This window comes from Euphorbia lathyris, chromosome 5 (assembly GCF_963576675.1).
Source record: "Euphorbia lathyris chromosome 5, ddEupLath1.1, whole genome shotgun sequence".
NCBI lineage: Eukaryota > Viridiplantae > Streptophyta > Magnoliopsida > Malpighiales > Euphorbiaceae > Euphorbia > Euphorbia lathyris.
In genome coordinates, this window is record NC_088914.1 from 52734300 (window position 1) to 52752487 (window position 18188).

The 18188-nt window shown below is 36.6% G+C and overlaps 1 protein-coding gene across 1 annotated transcript; it reads left to right on the top strand.

Moving 5' to 3' along the window:
- Positions 1-403: 403 nt before the first annotated feature.
- LOC136228796 (probable mannitol dehydrogenase) lies at positions 404-3012 on the top strand. The gene is made up of 5 exons (XM_066017274.1): positions 404-508; positions 1170-1283; positions 1373-1886; positions 1964-2117; positions 2195-3012. Exons 1-5 carry the CDS (start codon positions 429-431, stop codon positions 2395-2397), a joined length of 1065 nt encoding a protein of 354 aa, XP_065873346.1. The 5' UTR covers positions 404-428; the 3' UTR covers positions 2398-3012.
- The last annotated feature ends 15176 nt before the right edge of the window (positions 3013-18188 follow it).

Here is an 18188-nt window from a genome sequence, read left to right on the forward strand (position 1 = left end):
AACAACCAACTACCCTCTTTTATCTCTATTTTAAACTTTCATGGGCACAAATTCACATTTTTATCATTCCACATTTTAACCTTCCTTTTGATAGATTATCATTACATATAATTTAATATTAACATGCGTGCAACCCTCAATTCTGAAATGGCTACCAATTTGCTTATAACAGATATTTAAAAAAAAAAAAAAAGAATAACAGTATTTATTATTGGAAATCTAAAAATGAAAAGTGTATAAAGTAGTAATTTGAAATTCTCAGAACACGTACAAAGGAATGGATTGCAAATTACAATTATGAAGGAAGGATAAGTAAGTAAATAAATAAAAAAGGCTTGAATGCATCAGGCGCTATATATAAGTGGGTAAGCGAGCGCACTAATTCTGAAAATCAGTAAACACCACACCACACCGGAACGGAAGAAGAAATGTCAGTTGAACACAAGGCTTTTGGTTGGGCTGCTACTGATTCTTCCGCCCTTCTTTCTCCCTTCAATTTCTCTCGCAGGTTCTTTTTGCTTTTACTATTCTTATTTTTGTTTTGCTTTCCAATATTTTATCATCAATTTGTTGGATAACCAGATCACTTGCCATTGGATTAGAAAATTAAACAAACCAAAACAACATGGAAATCAATTTAAACTAAAAATATCATTTACAACGTAATCAGAAACACTGTGTAATATATATCACTGTGGATCGGAGGAGGAGGAGGAAGAAAACCTGTTGTTATCCCAATTTACTTACTTTCAAAGCAAACCAGACACACTCGGAAATTAACAGAAAAAGAACCTGCACAATAAACTACAAGGGATGAAGTTCAATATAATGCCAATAAAAAAACAGAGAGTTTTGATGATTTTTTATTTATTTATTTTTCAATTGTTTTGAGATGTAGACAAATTTCTCTATATACATGCATTTTGTTATTTTTTGTCAGGTGTAATTAAATTAAAAATTGTGTTAGTAATCATATTTTCATTTATACATATGCATTAATTTGCTAGTCTTGCAATACTAGTGAACATGTCTTGTCAATTGTACTATTTAGGAATAATTTCTGATTTATATATTAAGTGCAGAATGAGAAATAATTGATATAATAAATTGTTTATTTTTGGGGTTGGTGTTGGTTTTGTTATTGAAAGCTCGAACATGAATTTGGACAGGGAAAACGGTGATGAAGATGTGACTATAAAAATACTTTACTGTGGGGTGTGTCATTCTGACTTGCATTCTTGTAGGAATGATTGGGGCTTTTCTCGTTACCCTATGGTTCCAGGGTACATACTACTCCTGACTTGTTTGCTTATATAATTCAATTATGTGTTTAGTGATTGAGAATTTGAATTGATACAACTGGATTCTGCAGGCATGAAATAGTTGGTACAGTCACAAAAGTTGGAGGTAATGTGAAGAAATACAAAAGTGGTGATAAGGTTGGTGTGGGTGTGATAGTAGGCTCATGCATGTCTTGCGAGTACTGCAACAATGACTTGGAAAATTACTGCCCAAAACCCATATTTACCTACAATGACACATACCATGATGGAACAAGAACACAGGGTGGGTATTCTGATATCATTGTTGTTCACCAGCACTTTGTTCTTCGCTTTCCGGATAGCTTGCCTGCTGATGCGGGTGCACCTCTGTTATGTTCCGGGATCACTGTATATAGCCCCATGAAATACTATGGAATGACAGAAGCCGGTAAGCATTTGGGAGTTGTAGGACTGGGTGGGCTTGGACATGTTGCTGTCAAGATTGCTAAAGCCTTTGGATTGAAAGTTACTGTCATTAGTTCCTCACCAAAGAAAGAGATTGAAGCTATTACTACACTTGGTGCTGATGCATTTCTTATCAGCACTGACCCTGCAAAGATGAAGGTATTATTTGACATTATTGCTTCTAGTTTAGACACAAATTAATATTAATGTACGTAATATTTGGTTGATTAACGCAGGCTGGTATTGGTAGTATGGATTACATCATTGACACAGTGTCTGCAGTTCATGCTTTGGCACCACTTCTTAGTTTGCTGAGGCCAAATGGAAAACTTGTGACTTTGGGGTTACCTGAGAAGCCACTAGAACTGCCTATTTTTCCTCTAGTTTTAGGTATGTTGGATGGATTGTTTTGTTTTACATTTATGGTTGAAACATTCAATTGTTTTCGTTTTTGTTTCTGTTTACAGGGAGGAAGCTTGTTGGAGGAAGTGATATTGGGGGAATAAAAGAGACTCAGGAGATGCTAGACTTCTGTGCAAAGCATAACATAACTGCAGATGTGGAAGTGATAAGAATGGATGAAATCAACACAGCTATGGATAGGCTTGCCAAATCTGATGTCAAATACCGCTTTGTGATTGATGTGGGAAACTCCCTCTCTCAGTTATGAACCGCTTTCTGATCGATGTGGAAAACTCCCTCTCTCATTTCTTAATCATCTCCCTAAAACAGCTTTCACCATCGATTTTAATTACGGATGGATAATGATTCAAAATTTGATTGAGTTCTTTGTGTTTTATGTTATATATCGAGGAGCATTTTGTGTTAACGGTTACGTTACCTATATATATATATATATAGATGATTTCTCAATGGGTATTAACCATCCATGGGTATTGTCGATAAATGTGTCACTTTATTAAAGTAACCTACGATAGCAAGTTAAATCAACGGTTTAACAAGTTTTTTACGTGATTCCCAACAAAAAGAAAAAAAGAAAAAACCTTTTCTCTTTCTCGCAGAGTTCATCTTTTATTAGAGTTCCCAACAAGTTACTAATTCCTTTCTCTCCCTTTTAAAGTTCATATTTTTATCTATTTCTCTCTCCACTTTTTCCAGATTATTCATTTTCTTTTTGAATTTTCTTCTTCCCTCTGTGTTTTCTTTGTCTGGCTTCTTCTTCAATCTAAGTTTTCTTTATTTGGCCTCTCTTCTTCATCTTTTCGCTCCATTATCTTCTTCGTCTGGCTTCTTCTTCTTCTGTGCAAATTGTGTTTTGGTTGTATTAATTAAGAATATAATATTTCCATCTGGTTCCTTGATTTTATTTCATTTGTTTTGAGTTTCCAGTACAATGGAAGTTCACTGGCTATAGTCATTTAGTCATCAAATTCTAGTGTAAATCACGTGGGTTTGAGGCATGTGTTTTCTTTTGCTCGTTTTAGGTGCTTCTCTTTGCTGTGGTGATTAACAAAATTCAGAACTTGGGGATCATATGGGTCGTTGGATGCAAGAGTTGCCTTTATAGATTTACAAAAAATTTGGATTTGCTTCACATATGTCTGCAAAAATGGAAAAATTTACTTTCTGAAAGGATTAGTTTCGACAGACTCCGCCCTTTCCAACGAAGAAGAAGATGAGGCATCTTCTTAAGAAAAATAAAATAGCTAAAGGATAAAAGAGTGAAATATCGAAAATAGAAAATAGAAGAGAGGACGAGTGAAGAGAATGTAAGATAAAAGAACTGTTTAATATTTTCAGACAACTAATGACTATGGTGTGGAATTTATGAGTGAAGATGAAATCCAATGTGAGGTCAGCAGCAGATTTTCTTGAAAATTGTTTTCTAACAATGAAGAAGATTACCATAGCGAATATAATGTGGACCTAGGACCTAGAGAAGAAGAAATAGACAAAAAAAAAAAAAAAAAAAATACATTTAAATTTTTAGTTCGTCTTTGAAATTTGGTTCTCATTTGCTTCTCTTCGTAGATTATTTTATTTTTAATTGGGTTAAGGTGAAAAATATCTCTAACGTCTTGGATCATGAGTAATTTTATCCATAACGTTTAAAATGGTGCAATTTTACCTTCTAGCATTGGAAGCTTAGAGCAATTTTACCTATAACGTTGATAAATTGGGTCAATTTTAGAAATAATTCATCAAACTGTTTTCTCAGTTATAAATCTTGTCATTTACAGTTCACACGTACGGCATTTTATTAGTAACAAATCACAAAAATATATTAGGATGTGAAAAAAATAATAAAAATAATAAAAAATATACTGTAATTGGATAAAAAAAATTCACCGAATTGATAAATATTAATCTCTAATTCTAACATTAAATTATAAAAAAATATGAAATCCTTTTTTTAGAACGAATTGATATGCAATTGGTGCAGAATAAGGAACAAAAATATCATTGTTTTATAATATTGTCTGAAATTGACCAAAATTGTCAACGTGAGAGGTAAAATTGCTCTTGGTTACCAATGTTATGGATAAAATTGCACAATTTTAGACGTTATGGGTAAAATTGCTCCTGACCCAAAACGTTAAGGGTATTTTTACATCTTAATCCTTTTTAATTTGGTGTATTATCCATCATAAATAAATAAATGGAACAAGTTGCAAAAATACGTTTAATCATAACATTAACATTGGCATCCAAAAGTAATTTTATTCAAGCGTTGTCAAATTGGTTCAATTTCTAACATAATTATACACAGAGATTATATATTAATTGATTCTAAAAAAGATTTTATATTTTTTATGCTTTAATAATAGAATCGGTTATTAATATTTTTAAATCCGGTCAAATATTTTAATTTTTTTATCCAACTCATATAAAATACAATATTTTTTAGGGTAAATTCCAAAAAAAAACCCTGTGGTTTAGCCGATTTCCAAAAAAAACCCTGTGGTTTGTTAATACAAAAAAAAACTGTGTTATACGCCGTTACCCGAAAAACGGTAAATAATTTAACACCATTAAAAAGCTGACGTGGCACATGAATAAAATTAGAAAATCAATTTTTTTTTATTTTTTTCCCTATCTCCTCCTTCTTCCTTCTCCTTCCTCTTTCTTCTCTTCTTCTTCCTTAGAAACAGGGGATAGATCATCACTAAATCGAACCAACACAGTTAACAAATCCATAGACATCTCAAAGCCAAAATCAGACCAACACAGTGAACAAACCCATAGCCATCTCAAACCCAAACAAACTCAGCAAGCATTTATCTCAATTTGAAAACCCAGAATATTTCATATGCTTAGAGGAGTTCCTGGAACTCGCAAAAAGACACTAATAGAAACTGAAATCGGAGGGGGAAGTCACCGCCCTTATTCTTTCATCTCTCCTTCATCTCAATTCCAATTGCCTTCTAAATCACATTAAGAGCCCCTTTTGCTTCCCTTTCGTCGGAATTATTTTCTACAATCGTTAACGGAGAGCCTGGACTGGGTAACAGTATGACGGTGCCATTGCCGCCACAGAGGATTAGCCGGAATTTTTCGAAAGAGGAGGCGGAATTCTGGCAGCAGCCAGACGGAGAAGGATACAAGCCATGCTTGGATTTCAGTATCAAATATCGAAAGGCGTCCGCTTCGATTTCGAAGGAGAAGAAGAGATTCTTGGTGGTTGTAGCTTCAGGGGGATTGAATCAGCAAAGGAATCAGATTGTTGATGCTGTTGTTATTGCTAGAATTCTTGAAGCAGCTCTGGTTTTGCCCCTTTCCTTTTGTAGATTAATCTCATTTGGGGCGATGAGAGGTACGAAATAAGTTTCTTGATCTTAATTTGGTCAATAGACCCAAGTTAAGAGTGTGGATGAGAGTGAAATCGGCTAAAAGGGAGGCCGGAATTCATGGAGCCGAGGAGAGAGAGTCGATCGCCATGGGAGAAGTGAGGGGTGAAGGAAATGTCTGCGTAAGTGAAGAAGGAAGAAGAATAAGAGGAGACGGAGAAGGAAGAAAGGAAGGAGGAGGAGAGAGAGGGAAAAAAATAAAAAGAAAAATTGATTTTTCAATTTTACCTCTGTGTCACGTCAGCTTTTTAACGGTGTTAAATCATTTTCCGTTTTTCGGATAACGGCGTATAACACAGTTCTTTTTTTGTATTAACAAACCACATGGGTTTTTTTTGGAAATCGGCCAAACCACAAGGGTTTTTTTTGGAATTTACCCTATTTTTTACGCCTAATCATATGTTTGTGATTTGTTACTATTTAGTGATAAAATAACGCATATTTGTAGATGACAAAATTCATGACTGAGAAGACAATATAATGAATTATTTTTCAAATTGACCAAATTTATCAATGTTAGAGATAAATTTGCTAAGTAAAATTGCACTATTTTAAAAATTATAGATAAAATTGCTCAAGATTACAAATATCAGCAATATTTTTACACCTCATCTCTAAATAAATAAAAGTTAAAATTGATTCAATTGATTTTTTAATTTGAAATTTAATTAAATTTTGTTATTTTTATTAGTTTAGGGTAATAAATTAATTATCTTGTAATTATTTTTTTCCAAATAATTATGTGCTTTTTTCAAGTAAGCTGAATGTCAATAAACACTAATTGTTTTACAAGTATATGTGAAAAATAATACTCCCTTTCTGCTACAATATTTGTCTTAAGTTAAAAAAAAATTAAGAAATGTAATTAATTTTAATTAAAAATATTTTTATACACTTATATTTAATTACATCTATTAATTAATTTTTATCTATTTCTAAAATAAAAAGACTAATTAAATAAGAGTATATTTAGTAAAAGTCAATTAATGTGCATGGATTGAATCAAAACGTTATTTATTATGGAAAAAAAATTCCTAGAAATATTAATATTGTGAAGTATTTACTAATAGTTTACGATATGATTTAGGTCATGGCCACCACTATTCACACACCATTTGTTTCTTAATTTCCATTATATTTACTAATAACACTCTCATAGTGTTTGAAAATCAAACTCTGTATTTAACACTGCAAATTTAGGGGTGTTTATTTCACCTTTTTAGATAAGTGTTTAGCATTTCACTTCAAACCGCAAGAAATATAATGTTTGGTTTGGTTTGATTTATATAACCGCAGGTTCATTTTATCTGGAAATTGCAGCGTTTTGGAGCTTTTCACGAAAAGCTCTTATTTGGAACTTTTCGTGAACAGTTGTTTGTAGTTATTTGTTATTGATAAAATTATCCTTTTTATTTCCACAAAATATGTTTCTTCTTTAAGATTATTTATATTTCTACATCATAATTACCAGAAGAACAAGTTTTGTTGCGCTCAATAAAAACAAAATTTATTTTTTATTTTTTATTTTTTATATAGATTATTTTTATTAATTTCTGTAATATATTTATTTTATTTTATAATAGGATAAGGTATAAAAATACGCCTAATGTTTATAGCTAGGAGCAATTTTACCCTTAACGTCTAAAATGGTGCAATTATACCCTTAATGTTGGTAGCCAAAATCATCATTAGTAACAGATCACAAAGATATGATTAGACGTGAATTTAAAAAATATATAAATAAAAAATATATTGTCTTTTATACAAGTTGGAAAAAAATTCAAATATTTCACCGAATCTATAAATATTAATTTTTTTATTTTTTATTAAATCACAAAAAAACATGAAATCTCTTTTTTTTAGAACTAACTGATACATGCAATTGGTGTAGAACAATAAATAAAATATTTGTGTTTTATAATAATGTCTGAAATTGACACAATTTACCAATGATATGAGTAAAATTGCTCTGAGTGGTCAACGTTATGGGTAAAATTGCATCATTTTAGATATGAAAAGTAAAATTGATCATGGTTGTAAACGTTAAAGGCATTTTTTCACCTTATCCCTTTTATAATTTTTTTGTTGATTAATTTAAAACATGTTCATATTAGACATTTTAAATCCGAACAGCAATAGTTCAATATAATTTTACCAAACACTATTAATTAAACAGTTAACAGCAACAACTAACAACTTACTGCAATTGCAAACAACTAACAGCAACCGCGACAACTATTAGCTAACAATTGAACCAAACAGACTCTTAGCAAACAAGGACATTACAGTTACAATATATGTAAGTTGAGGTGTGTGATTAGGGCTATAATCGAGCCAAGCCCATTCGAGCTTTGGTCTGCTCAACCTCGGCTCATAATAATGTTAATGAGTTCGAGCCGAGCTTCAAGCTCAGTTAGAGGTCAAATTGTGTTTGAGCTCGGTTCGTTTAGAAGCTCGCCTATTCATGAGCTAGCTCGTTTATCTTGTTTACGAGCTTAGCACATGTGTTGCTCATTTATTTTATTTACAAAGTTGCTTGCGAGCAACTCGTTTATTTTGTTCATAAATGAAATAATATCAAATAAAATAATAGCATGTTTGGCAAATGAACTAATATAATTTTACATGCATAAACATTAAAACCTTATTTTAGTCATTAAATAAAAATTACTGTGAGGAAAGGAAGGCAAAAACGAAAAGATGAATGTGAGGAGAAGAAGTGAATGTGATGAAAATATGAAGTGATAGGATGGTGATAACAAAACTCCTAAACTCATTCCTTATCATCCTAGTCTAAGTTATATTTTATTATAATATCAAAAATTTTTTTTTGAATGAGCCATATATCAAATTATAATGATTAAATATAAATAATATTCGATTTATTCCTGAGCTTATTCACGAGTTTCTATCGAGTTTTTTCACACACCTCTATCGAGGTTGTTCGTGAACATGTTCACAAACTTACAACCGAGCCTGCTCATGATCTTTTTGAGCCGAACTTCATCATGATCAAGCTTGGCTCGTTTATGAATCGAGCCTCTAAATCATGTTCAGAAACGGTTCGTTTATAAATCAAGTCGAATCAAGCAGAGCTTTTATCGAGCTGACTACTGAACCGCTCGTAAGCGACTCTACTCCTTTAAAACTCAATTTTTCATGATGTTATTTTATGTAAAATATGTCTCACTTTAAAGTTCCAAAGTTTAACGTAAAACTAGATTTTTTTTATACAAAATTAATGATTTTTTTTTTTTTTTGTAAAAAAAGCAACTTTACTTAAATTAAGTCTAACCTTGCATAAATTATGTATAAAAATGAAAAATTTAAGTAAAGTTAAGAATTTTTTTTACGTAAAACTCGACTTCCTCCAAAGTTAATGATTTTTTTTTTTTTGTAAAATTCCAATTCCTAAATTATTTTTAAAAATATAAGATTTACGTAAGTTTAATTTTTTTTTTTTACGTAAAATTCAATTTTTCACAAAGGTAATAATTTTTTTTTTTTGTAAAAGTATAACTTTATGTAAATTAAATCAAACCTTACGTATATTATGTCTAAAAAATACAAGATTTGCATCAAGTTCAAATGTGTTGTGCTGGATCATTCTAAAACAAAAACTAGTGATTAATAAAATATTGTGATTGTTTTTATCTTTTAAATTTTTAACCAATGAGTAATTTTATAAAGAAAAATTCAGGAAAGGTGATTTATGTATGTTGTAAATTAAGGATAAAGTCTAAAAAAACACTGTGCTTTCAGTTTTATCAAATTGGTATTTGTAACTTTTTTGTTCAAATGGGAATTAAGTTTTTTTGTTTTGCTAAAAATGAGGATCGTATAATTTAACACTATAAAAATAACCATTAACAACCTCAAAATTGAAAATTTTAAGAATTAAAGTTGTTTAGTATCTGTTAGCGTTATTTTGCGAATATGCTAATTTTAACCTTGTCACGTGTGGTTAGGGTGCGGGCGTGCCAGAGAAATTATTTCTCAATTATTAAAGTGGGTTAAGTTTATGGATTTGCGCGCCAAAACTTGAATTCTAAACGAAACGATTGGCGAGGGACGCAAGGATTGAAAAAGTCCCTCTTGGGTCTCTAGCGCCGTTATAGAAACTTTGCTAGATAAATTGTTTTATTTAAGCTAATGCGAATAAATTGAAGACGTGAAAAATAAAGAAATTGAAAGATGCGAAATTGACACAAGATTTGGTGAAAATTGGTATTTTATTGATGAATAAATGTTTGAAACATGAAATTAGAAATGAATTAAATTACAATTGAGAAATCTCTATATTAAACATATAGGTAATCAATTGAATTGGAACAAACAAATCAATACAAAGAATTGAAATGCGATAAAATAAATTGAAATTCAACAACAAACTCGGAGCCACAATAGCTATCTCGGATTGAAGTTGAATTTTGGTGTAGGTGCGAGGTCCTCGGAGAGCTGCAACCGGTCGGGCCCGTACGGTATGTGCTTTGTGCAATGACTAAACGTTGGTAGGCAAATGGGGCAGATTTAAACCTTGACTTTGGGGAGCTTGGTTGGAGTGCTTAAGAACACGGAATTGGACAAGTAAATAGTATAGATTGAACTTCGGGAAGTCAGGAACAACTTTCTATAAGGGATCGAAGGCTAGAACGAATTGTAAGTAGACGAAATTGAGGATTGAAAATGACTGGTCGAATCTGGAAAAATCTGGAAAACAGAATGTCTAAAATGATTTGGGGTGCAAAGATTAATTTGTAAACGGCGTTTCTGGACACGGAATTGAGTGAATCAAAAGGCTAAATTGAAATTCAGGACGTCAGGAACGACTTTGTCGAAGGGATCGAAAGCAGAAAATGACGTTAAATGGACGAAAACGGGCTTTGAAAATGATTGGACGAATCTGGAAAATTACTTTGGAAAATGGAATTCTAATTGAAAATTGAGCAGAGTAACAGCTTAGGAATGCTAAATTGAATTGAGAAACTTGGAAGGAAGGCTATTGGAACTTGAATTAAGGCTAAAGGAAGCTAAAGGAGGGATTGAAACTAAGAAAAATGAAGAACGAAAGGAAGAACTTGAAGAACTTGAAGAAATAAGAACAAAAGAACTTAAGAACTAAGAACTAGGGAGCAAAACTAAAGATTAAGCATTGGAGCTTGAGAGAGGGGTTTTGTTATGTGTTGAGTGTGTGTTTTAGTGTAGGGGAGGGGGTCTATTTATAGTTTTTTTTAGTGGCATTTTAGTAATTATTGAGTGGTATTTTGGGTATTTTGGTCTTTTCATCATCAACTAACTCCAACTAACTCTAACCAACTAACTTAACTTCCTCAACTGCCGTTGACTGCTTCCGGAAGAGACGATACGCCCCGCGTATGTCCTACTATGCCCTGCGTGTTGTGGCTCCTAGGCCTTGTGCGTTTCTTGTTGATTTCTACACGTGGCGTCTCTGGTGTCGCGTCCCGCGTGAAGGAGTACGCCCTGCGTATAGGTGGATATGCCCTGCGTATTGGAGCTTCTGATCTTGGAACACTCTGCGGATGCGTCTTACGTATGACGTATTGGCAAGTACGTCCTGTGTAAGAAAGTACGCCCCGCGTAAAGTGAAGGACGCGCTGCGTATTTGAGTTTTTGACGTTGATTTCTCCGGACGCCTTGTTTACGCCCTGCGTATTGAGGACACGCCCCGCTTGTGCCGGACTCTCTCATGGGTTGCAGGTTAGCTTACACGTATATTATTTTTTAGAAAATATAAACTATATCCTAAAAACATAACCCAAGCTTTTTATATACATAAAAATAATTATTTTATTTTTTGGGCCAACAATTGCCCCCCTCTTTTGTGCATAAATGAATTAGTAATAATAAAATTTATGTACAAAAGAAGTTTTATTAAATACCTTTTTTTTTATAGATAATAGAGAGAAGAATCCTGCAGGATTTTAGAATTTGAATTCCTTGGAACTCTCTATCTTAATCAATCTACAACTCTTCTTTTTCTTCTTTTTTTGTTTCTGCCATTTTCTTTTCCCCAAGCTCAAGAACACTCAGAATCAAGCTCTCAGTCTCTCAAGCATGGGTATGCAATCTATTTTTCTTCTTTATTTCTTTCTTTTTGATTTTTCTTTTGCTTTTGTGTGTGTAGAATCACATTTTATGAGAAAATAAATTGAATTGGAATAAAACATAAGAATTTTAGAGCTATTACGTGGAGATGGAATTGTATTGCTGAAATTTGCTTCTGTCTGTCACAGCTGCGGACTCATATTCTGACACCATTCGCGCTGATTCTCGCCTAGGCATAACCCTTGGCTTGCAGGAGGTAATTTTTGTAATTTCATGATCATGTATTTGAACGTAGCATCCATAGGCTTTGATTGATCGTGTCTGTACTTTTGATTTCAGGACAGCGTCTTTACAATTAGCCCCGTTGCTATGAATAACTCGCCTTTGCCCCCTTATCCCATGAGTAGTGCTACCGAATTAGCCCTTCATAGGGAAACTTATCAATTTCCTGCGAATAAGAAAGGTCTGGTGTTCCCTCGTTGTTACACTGGGTGGAATGACCTTGTAGATTGTTTAGAATTGAGGTATGCAAGTGTTTGGGACCAGGTTGGCATCAGGGATTTTGTTCGTTTGACTCGTCATGAAATTACTCCTTGTGTGAATGTGCTTGAAGGAGTTTTGAATTTTTGGTTACCGACATGCAACTCATTGATTCTCCCGCTGGGTCCTATGTCTATCACTTTACGTGATGTGGTTGCTTTGACGGGGTTGCCTATTATTGGAGAGGAAGTCCCAAGTTGTGTATATACACACGCATTCCCTGGAGTGCAAGCCATCTTATCTAAAGAGGCTGGGACGTATGCCAAAATAATTAAGAAGAAATTGGATAAGGCGGAGTTGGATGATGAGGATCATGTGCATTTCCTGTGGATGATGCTTAGCAATTACATTTTTGAGCCGTTGGGTCTTAGGCCTACCGCTGAAATATTGATTATTGCTAAGGCTTTGGCTTCAGGCCGTCGTTTAGATCTTGGCACCATGTTGTTAGCTTCAACCTTCCACCGTCTAGCTCTTACAGTTGAAGGCAGACCATTTGTAAAACCTTGGGGTGGCTTGTGGTTGTTACAACTGTGGGTTTTTATCTACTTCCCTCATTTGGCTACTGTTTCATCAGTGGGTGTTTCAGATCATCTTGGTGTAGACCTTGGCTACAGCTCTTCGAGTTTGGTCATTGGTGTGGTTGTGAGATTTCTTCTTACTTTAGTGCCATCCCCTCACAATGAGCTGTTTCTCTTTTGGAATAAGAGTAATTCATATCTACCATCTTGGGCGCTTTATTACTTGTCTGCTGCCCCCCATGAAGGTACTGATGGTGGATGACGGTGTGTGCAACACGTCGGTTACACCACGGGGTGAATCGAACTAGAACCTCGAGATCATCAAATCCTGGTCTGACTTTATATGCGCCTTGTCTTTGGGCACGTCAATTAGGATTTTCCCAAGCTATTCCAGGGCCACTCCCATTTCCTACCTCTTCTCAGCGGTATGGAGCAAGTGACGAAGAAATAGCTGCTGCGGTTCTGGATGCGGGATATGATCAGGGACCACTTCTGCTTGGGTCGGATCGACCTTCGTTTGATGCTTGGTGGGACACCGTTTTTCAGCAGTGTATTCCACCCGTTGGTAAGCTCTTTTTATTTTGTCTTGTATGTACATTTTATATACATATACATTTTATTCATTTTGTTTTTTTTTTTAGATTCGAGCGGTAGCTCGGGAAAGGATAACAATCTGACTCTTCTGGTCCTGAATGCTCTTGAGATAAACGAAATGGGCAAAGGAAAAGGCAAAGCAATCATGTTGGATGGGGGAGGGTAGGTACCTACTACGGCAGGCCCTTCTGTGAGACCAGGAGAGAGAATTGATTCTGACGAAGCCTTATACTTTGGTTTTGAGGATGGAGCGCTGGATCAACTAGGGGCACGTTGGAACGTGACTTCTTCGATTAGAACTCTGTCTCTTGATGATAGCTCGGCCGAGGTGGACATGACTCCATTGCAACTTCCAGCACGAACACATCTTCCTTCTGCATCTTCTTTAAACCGATTGATTGCCACACCATTTTCTCAGGTTTGTATGATTTGTGACTCCGTTACTTTATGAGCTATGTTTGGGATGCTTGAGTCATATTGTTTGATTGAAATGTCATTTGTGAATATGGCAGGAATCAGCTCTAGTGCGTCCTCCATTAGTTCATGTTGGTCTTAAGGCTGATAATCCTTTTGCTGGTTTGGATTTTTCGTTTTTGAAAGGACCGCCTAACGTCGTAGCTGACTCATCCTTGCCTAGTGATGATTCTTTGAGTGATGCTCGTGCCAATCTCAGTAAGCTTGTCGCCTCTCCTCTTGACTCTTGGACTCCGACCCGTGTTGAAAGAGCTATGATTGATTTTGACCTTATGATGGGTGTGTGTGTTCATCCCTTCAAGACTGAGCCGTTGAAATCCGCCAAGAACCACGTATTATTTTGCTATCAGTCCTATGTTACTGAGAAAAACGTGGCAGCAGGTCTCGCAGCTCGAGTTAGATCAAATATGGCGGAGTTAGAGGCCTACAACAAGAAGTTTAATGCTCTGGTTGATGCTGAAGAAGCAGATAGGCAACGATTAGTCAAAAATTGCAGCTGTAGAGGAGCGGCTTGCGGCATTGGAGAAGGAGGTGGCTGAAGCTCGAGCGTTTAAGGAAGATATGGTTAGAGCTAGCTCCGGGTTTAGGGCTTGTTTCCCGCGGATGGAGGTAGAGTTGGGCCGTGAGAAAGATCGATTGGCCAATCATTATGATGAGATGTTGGCATGGCACCGACAGAGCGAGCAACACAGAGAGGCTGCCTCCAAACTTTGTGAATCTTGGGCGAAATATCCGAAGCCTGATTTTTGTTTGTTTCCGTGAGGTACGTTCACGGGTTGCCCGTACTTTTCATCTTCGCTTTGAGTTTGTATGCTCATTCTTTCATTTATTTATTTGTGTAGCACAAATGGACATTATTTTGTGAGTTGATTGCCATTTGAACAATTGCTAAGTCATCTATTTTTTTTTTATTGATGAACATTTATAGCACTTGCAAAGACACTATATAAATGTCCAGCAAAATTGTAAATGCCCAGAAAAATAACGTATACGCCCTGCGTGTACCTGGTTACGCCCCGCGTATTTGTGCTTCTGACCCTGAAGCGCTTTCTTGATGATGAATACGCGTGGCGTCTTTGATTTTACGCCCAGCGTATTCTCGCTCCTGGAGTACATCTTTTATGCACGTCCGGTACACGCCCTGCGTCTTTGAGGCACGCCCCGCGTGTTGTCAAACACGCCCTGCGTATGAGAATGCACGCCCCGCGTGTTCGTGCTCCTGTAGTATATCTTATATGTACGTCTAGTGCACGTCCTGCATATAGGGGGAGCGCCCTGCGTGTGAGAATGTACGTCCCGCATGTTGGTGCTCCTGAACCTGAAACGCCTTATTGATGTATTTTATACATGGCGTCTGTGGTGTGCGCCACGCGTAGTTGAGCCTCTTCTACATCTTGCGGGCTGGCTGCTACATTAATTATGTCCCACATACTTTGGAAATATTTCTTCAAGTATTTTCCGTTGATGTATCTCTTGTGTGGTTCTCCGCTCAAACTCTTCAACCAGTACGCGTTCCCGGGGAGCACCTTGTGGATTTGAAATGGTCCTTCCCAATTGGGCGACCACTTTCCAAGCTCCCGGTCCTTCGTCCCGATTGGTAGGATTAGCTTCCACACTAGCTCGCCTTCTCTGAAGTTTTTCTTTTTTACTTTCTTGTTGTACACGTCTTCCACTTTCTTCTTTTGGATCATCATGCAATCGAGCGCGTTCTGCCTTTCGTAGTCCAAATCTTCTAGTTCCATGGTCATGGCTTGTATATAATTGTCTGGCTCCAAGTCATTCTGACGCATTACTCGCAGTGAAGGCACGATGACTTCTAATGGTATTACTGCATCACGACCAAATGTTAGAAAAAATGGACTCACTCCGGTCGCTCGTGTTTTAGACGTTCGCATGGCCCATAGTGTTTCTGAGAGAACTTTGTGCCATTCTCTAGGATTGTCCTCTAACATCTTTTCCAAGATTTGAATTAGAATTTTATTGGATGCTTCGGCTTGACCATTCGCTTGTGCATAAAATGGGGTGGAATGAATCAACTTAATCCCGTACTCTTCTACGAACTCGTTCATATCTTCGCCTGTGAACATGGTTCCTTGATCCGTGGTGATGGATTCTGGGATTCCGAATCTATGAAACAAGTTCTCTTTGATGAATCGGATCACTTGTGTTTGGCCGACTTGTTTCATTGGTGCTGCTTCCACCCATTTGGAAAAGTAATCTGTGGCAACTATGATGAAACAATGACCTTTTGATGAAGCTGGGAATATTTTCCCTATTAGATCGATAGCCCATCCTCTAAAAGGCCACGGCTTCACCACTGAGTGTAATTCTTCTGAAGGGACTCGTTGGATTTGGCCATACAGTTGACACTTCTTGCAACCCTTCGCATATGTGATGCAATCGCGTAGGATCGTTGGCCAGAAGTATCCATGGCGATTGATAAGCCACCGCATTCTCCTTCCGGATTGGTGAGCTCCGCATATGCCTTCATGGACTTGCTTCATGACTTCCATTGCTTTTGGGAAGCCGAGACATTTGAGTAGCATTTCGTCGTAGCTCTTACGGTACAAATCACCTGCCATCAATATGTAATTTCGAGATTGAATGCTTAATGAATATTTTACTTTTTTGGAAGGATTATTGAGGTAATCGATGAATGGTTTCCTCCAATCTTGAGCTAAGTTAATATCGATGTCGAATGATTCAAACTGGACGCCTCTATCCGCCACGGAAGGATGGCCCTGTCTTCTGATGATAACAACTTTGTATGCTGTTTCTTTGGAGATCTTCATTCCAGAAGCGATTTGGGCTAACTCATCAGCTTCCTAGTTGTCATTTCTTGGGATATGCTCCAAACTGACCTCATCAAACATTTCCAAAAGTTGAATTGCAAACACGAAATAAGGTAGCAAAGATAAACTTGAGCATTTATATTCTCCTGTTAGGTGCCGGATAACCAACTGTGAATCACCAAAAATCTTGACCTCTTTCGCTCCTAGGTCTCTCAAGATTTCTAAGCCGATGATTAGAGCTTCATGTTCAGCCTGGTTGTTCGTACATTCAAAATCCAAGTTTACCGCTAATATTGTCTTAGTCCCGGATGGGGCTGTGATGATCACTCCTGCCCCGTTGGAACTGTCTGTGCTTGAACCATCGAACTTCAACTGCCGCGGTTCTTTGTGCGTCAGGTAAATTGGCAGTTCTGCTTCTTCGGGATATTGAAAGTTGGTTGGGTGGTCGGCCACAAAATCTGCAATTGCTTTCCCTTTTATCGAGGATTGCGGGAGATACACCAACGTGAACTCGGCCAGTGCTAGTGACCATTTTCCTATTCTTCCTGAGAGGATAGGCTGGTTGAGCATGTATTTGATCAAGTCGGTGCTAGCAATCACATAAACTCTTGCTTTGAGCAAGTAATGCCTCAACTTTGTGCAAGCGAAATAGAGGGCTAAGCACGTCTTCTCAACTGGGTTGTACCTCGAGTCTGCCGATAGCAATGTTCGACTTAGATAGTAGATGGCTTGTTCATGACGGTTTGCATTGTCTTGGGCAAGCAAGCATCCAATTGACTCATCGGTTGCTGATATATAGCTTGAGTGGAGTACCCTCCTTTGGTGGCATCAACACAGGTGGGTTGCTCAAGTAAGTTTTGATCTCTTCGAACGCCGCTTGATGTTTGTCGTCCCACTTGAAGCTTCCTTCATCTTTGAGTCTTAACAGATCTGAGAAGGCTCTGGATTTTCCAGCCAAGTTTGATATGAATCATCTCAAGTAGTTTACTTGGCCCAAGAACCGTTGCAACTCCTTCTTGTTCTTCGGAGGTTGTGCTTCTTTGATTGCTTTTGCCTTATTGTTGTCAATCTCGATTCCTCTTTGGTGGACTAAGAATCCGAGAAAGTTCCCTGCTTTGACTACGAAGGCGCACTTCAGAGGGTTGAGCTTTAGGTTGTACTTACGCATCCGCTCGAAGCTCTTCCTTAAATGGCCGACATGTTCCATTTCTCGCTTGGACTTGATAACGATGTCATCCACGTATACCTCCATAGAGGTGCCGAGTAAATCGTGAAAGATGGCATTCATTGCTCTTTGGTATGTGGCGCCGGCATTCTTTAAACCGAACGGCATGACGACCCATTCGAACGTGCCGATTGACCCTGGGCACCGAAATGCCGTTTTGGCAATGTCTTCTTCGGCAATGGGGATTTGGTTATATCCCGCATAGCAATCACACAGAGATATTAATTCATTTTTAGACACAGCATCTACTAACATGTCGGCTATGGGCATCACATAGATGTCTTTCGGCGTGGCTAAATTTAGATCGCGGAAATATACGCATACGCGTAGCTTACCGTTCTTTTTCACTATAGGCACGACGTTAGATAGCCATACAGCGTACTTTGCTGGTCTGATGAACTTAGCTTTGAAAAGCTTTTCTATTTCTTCCTTCACCTTGCTTT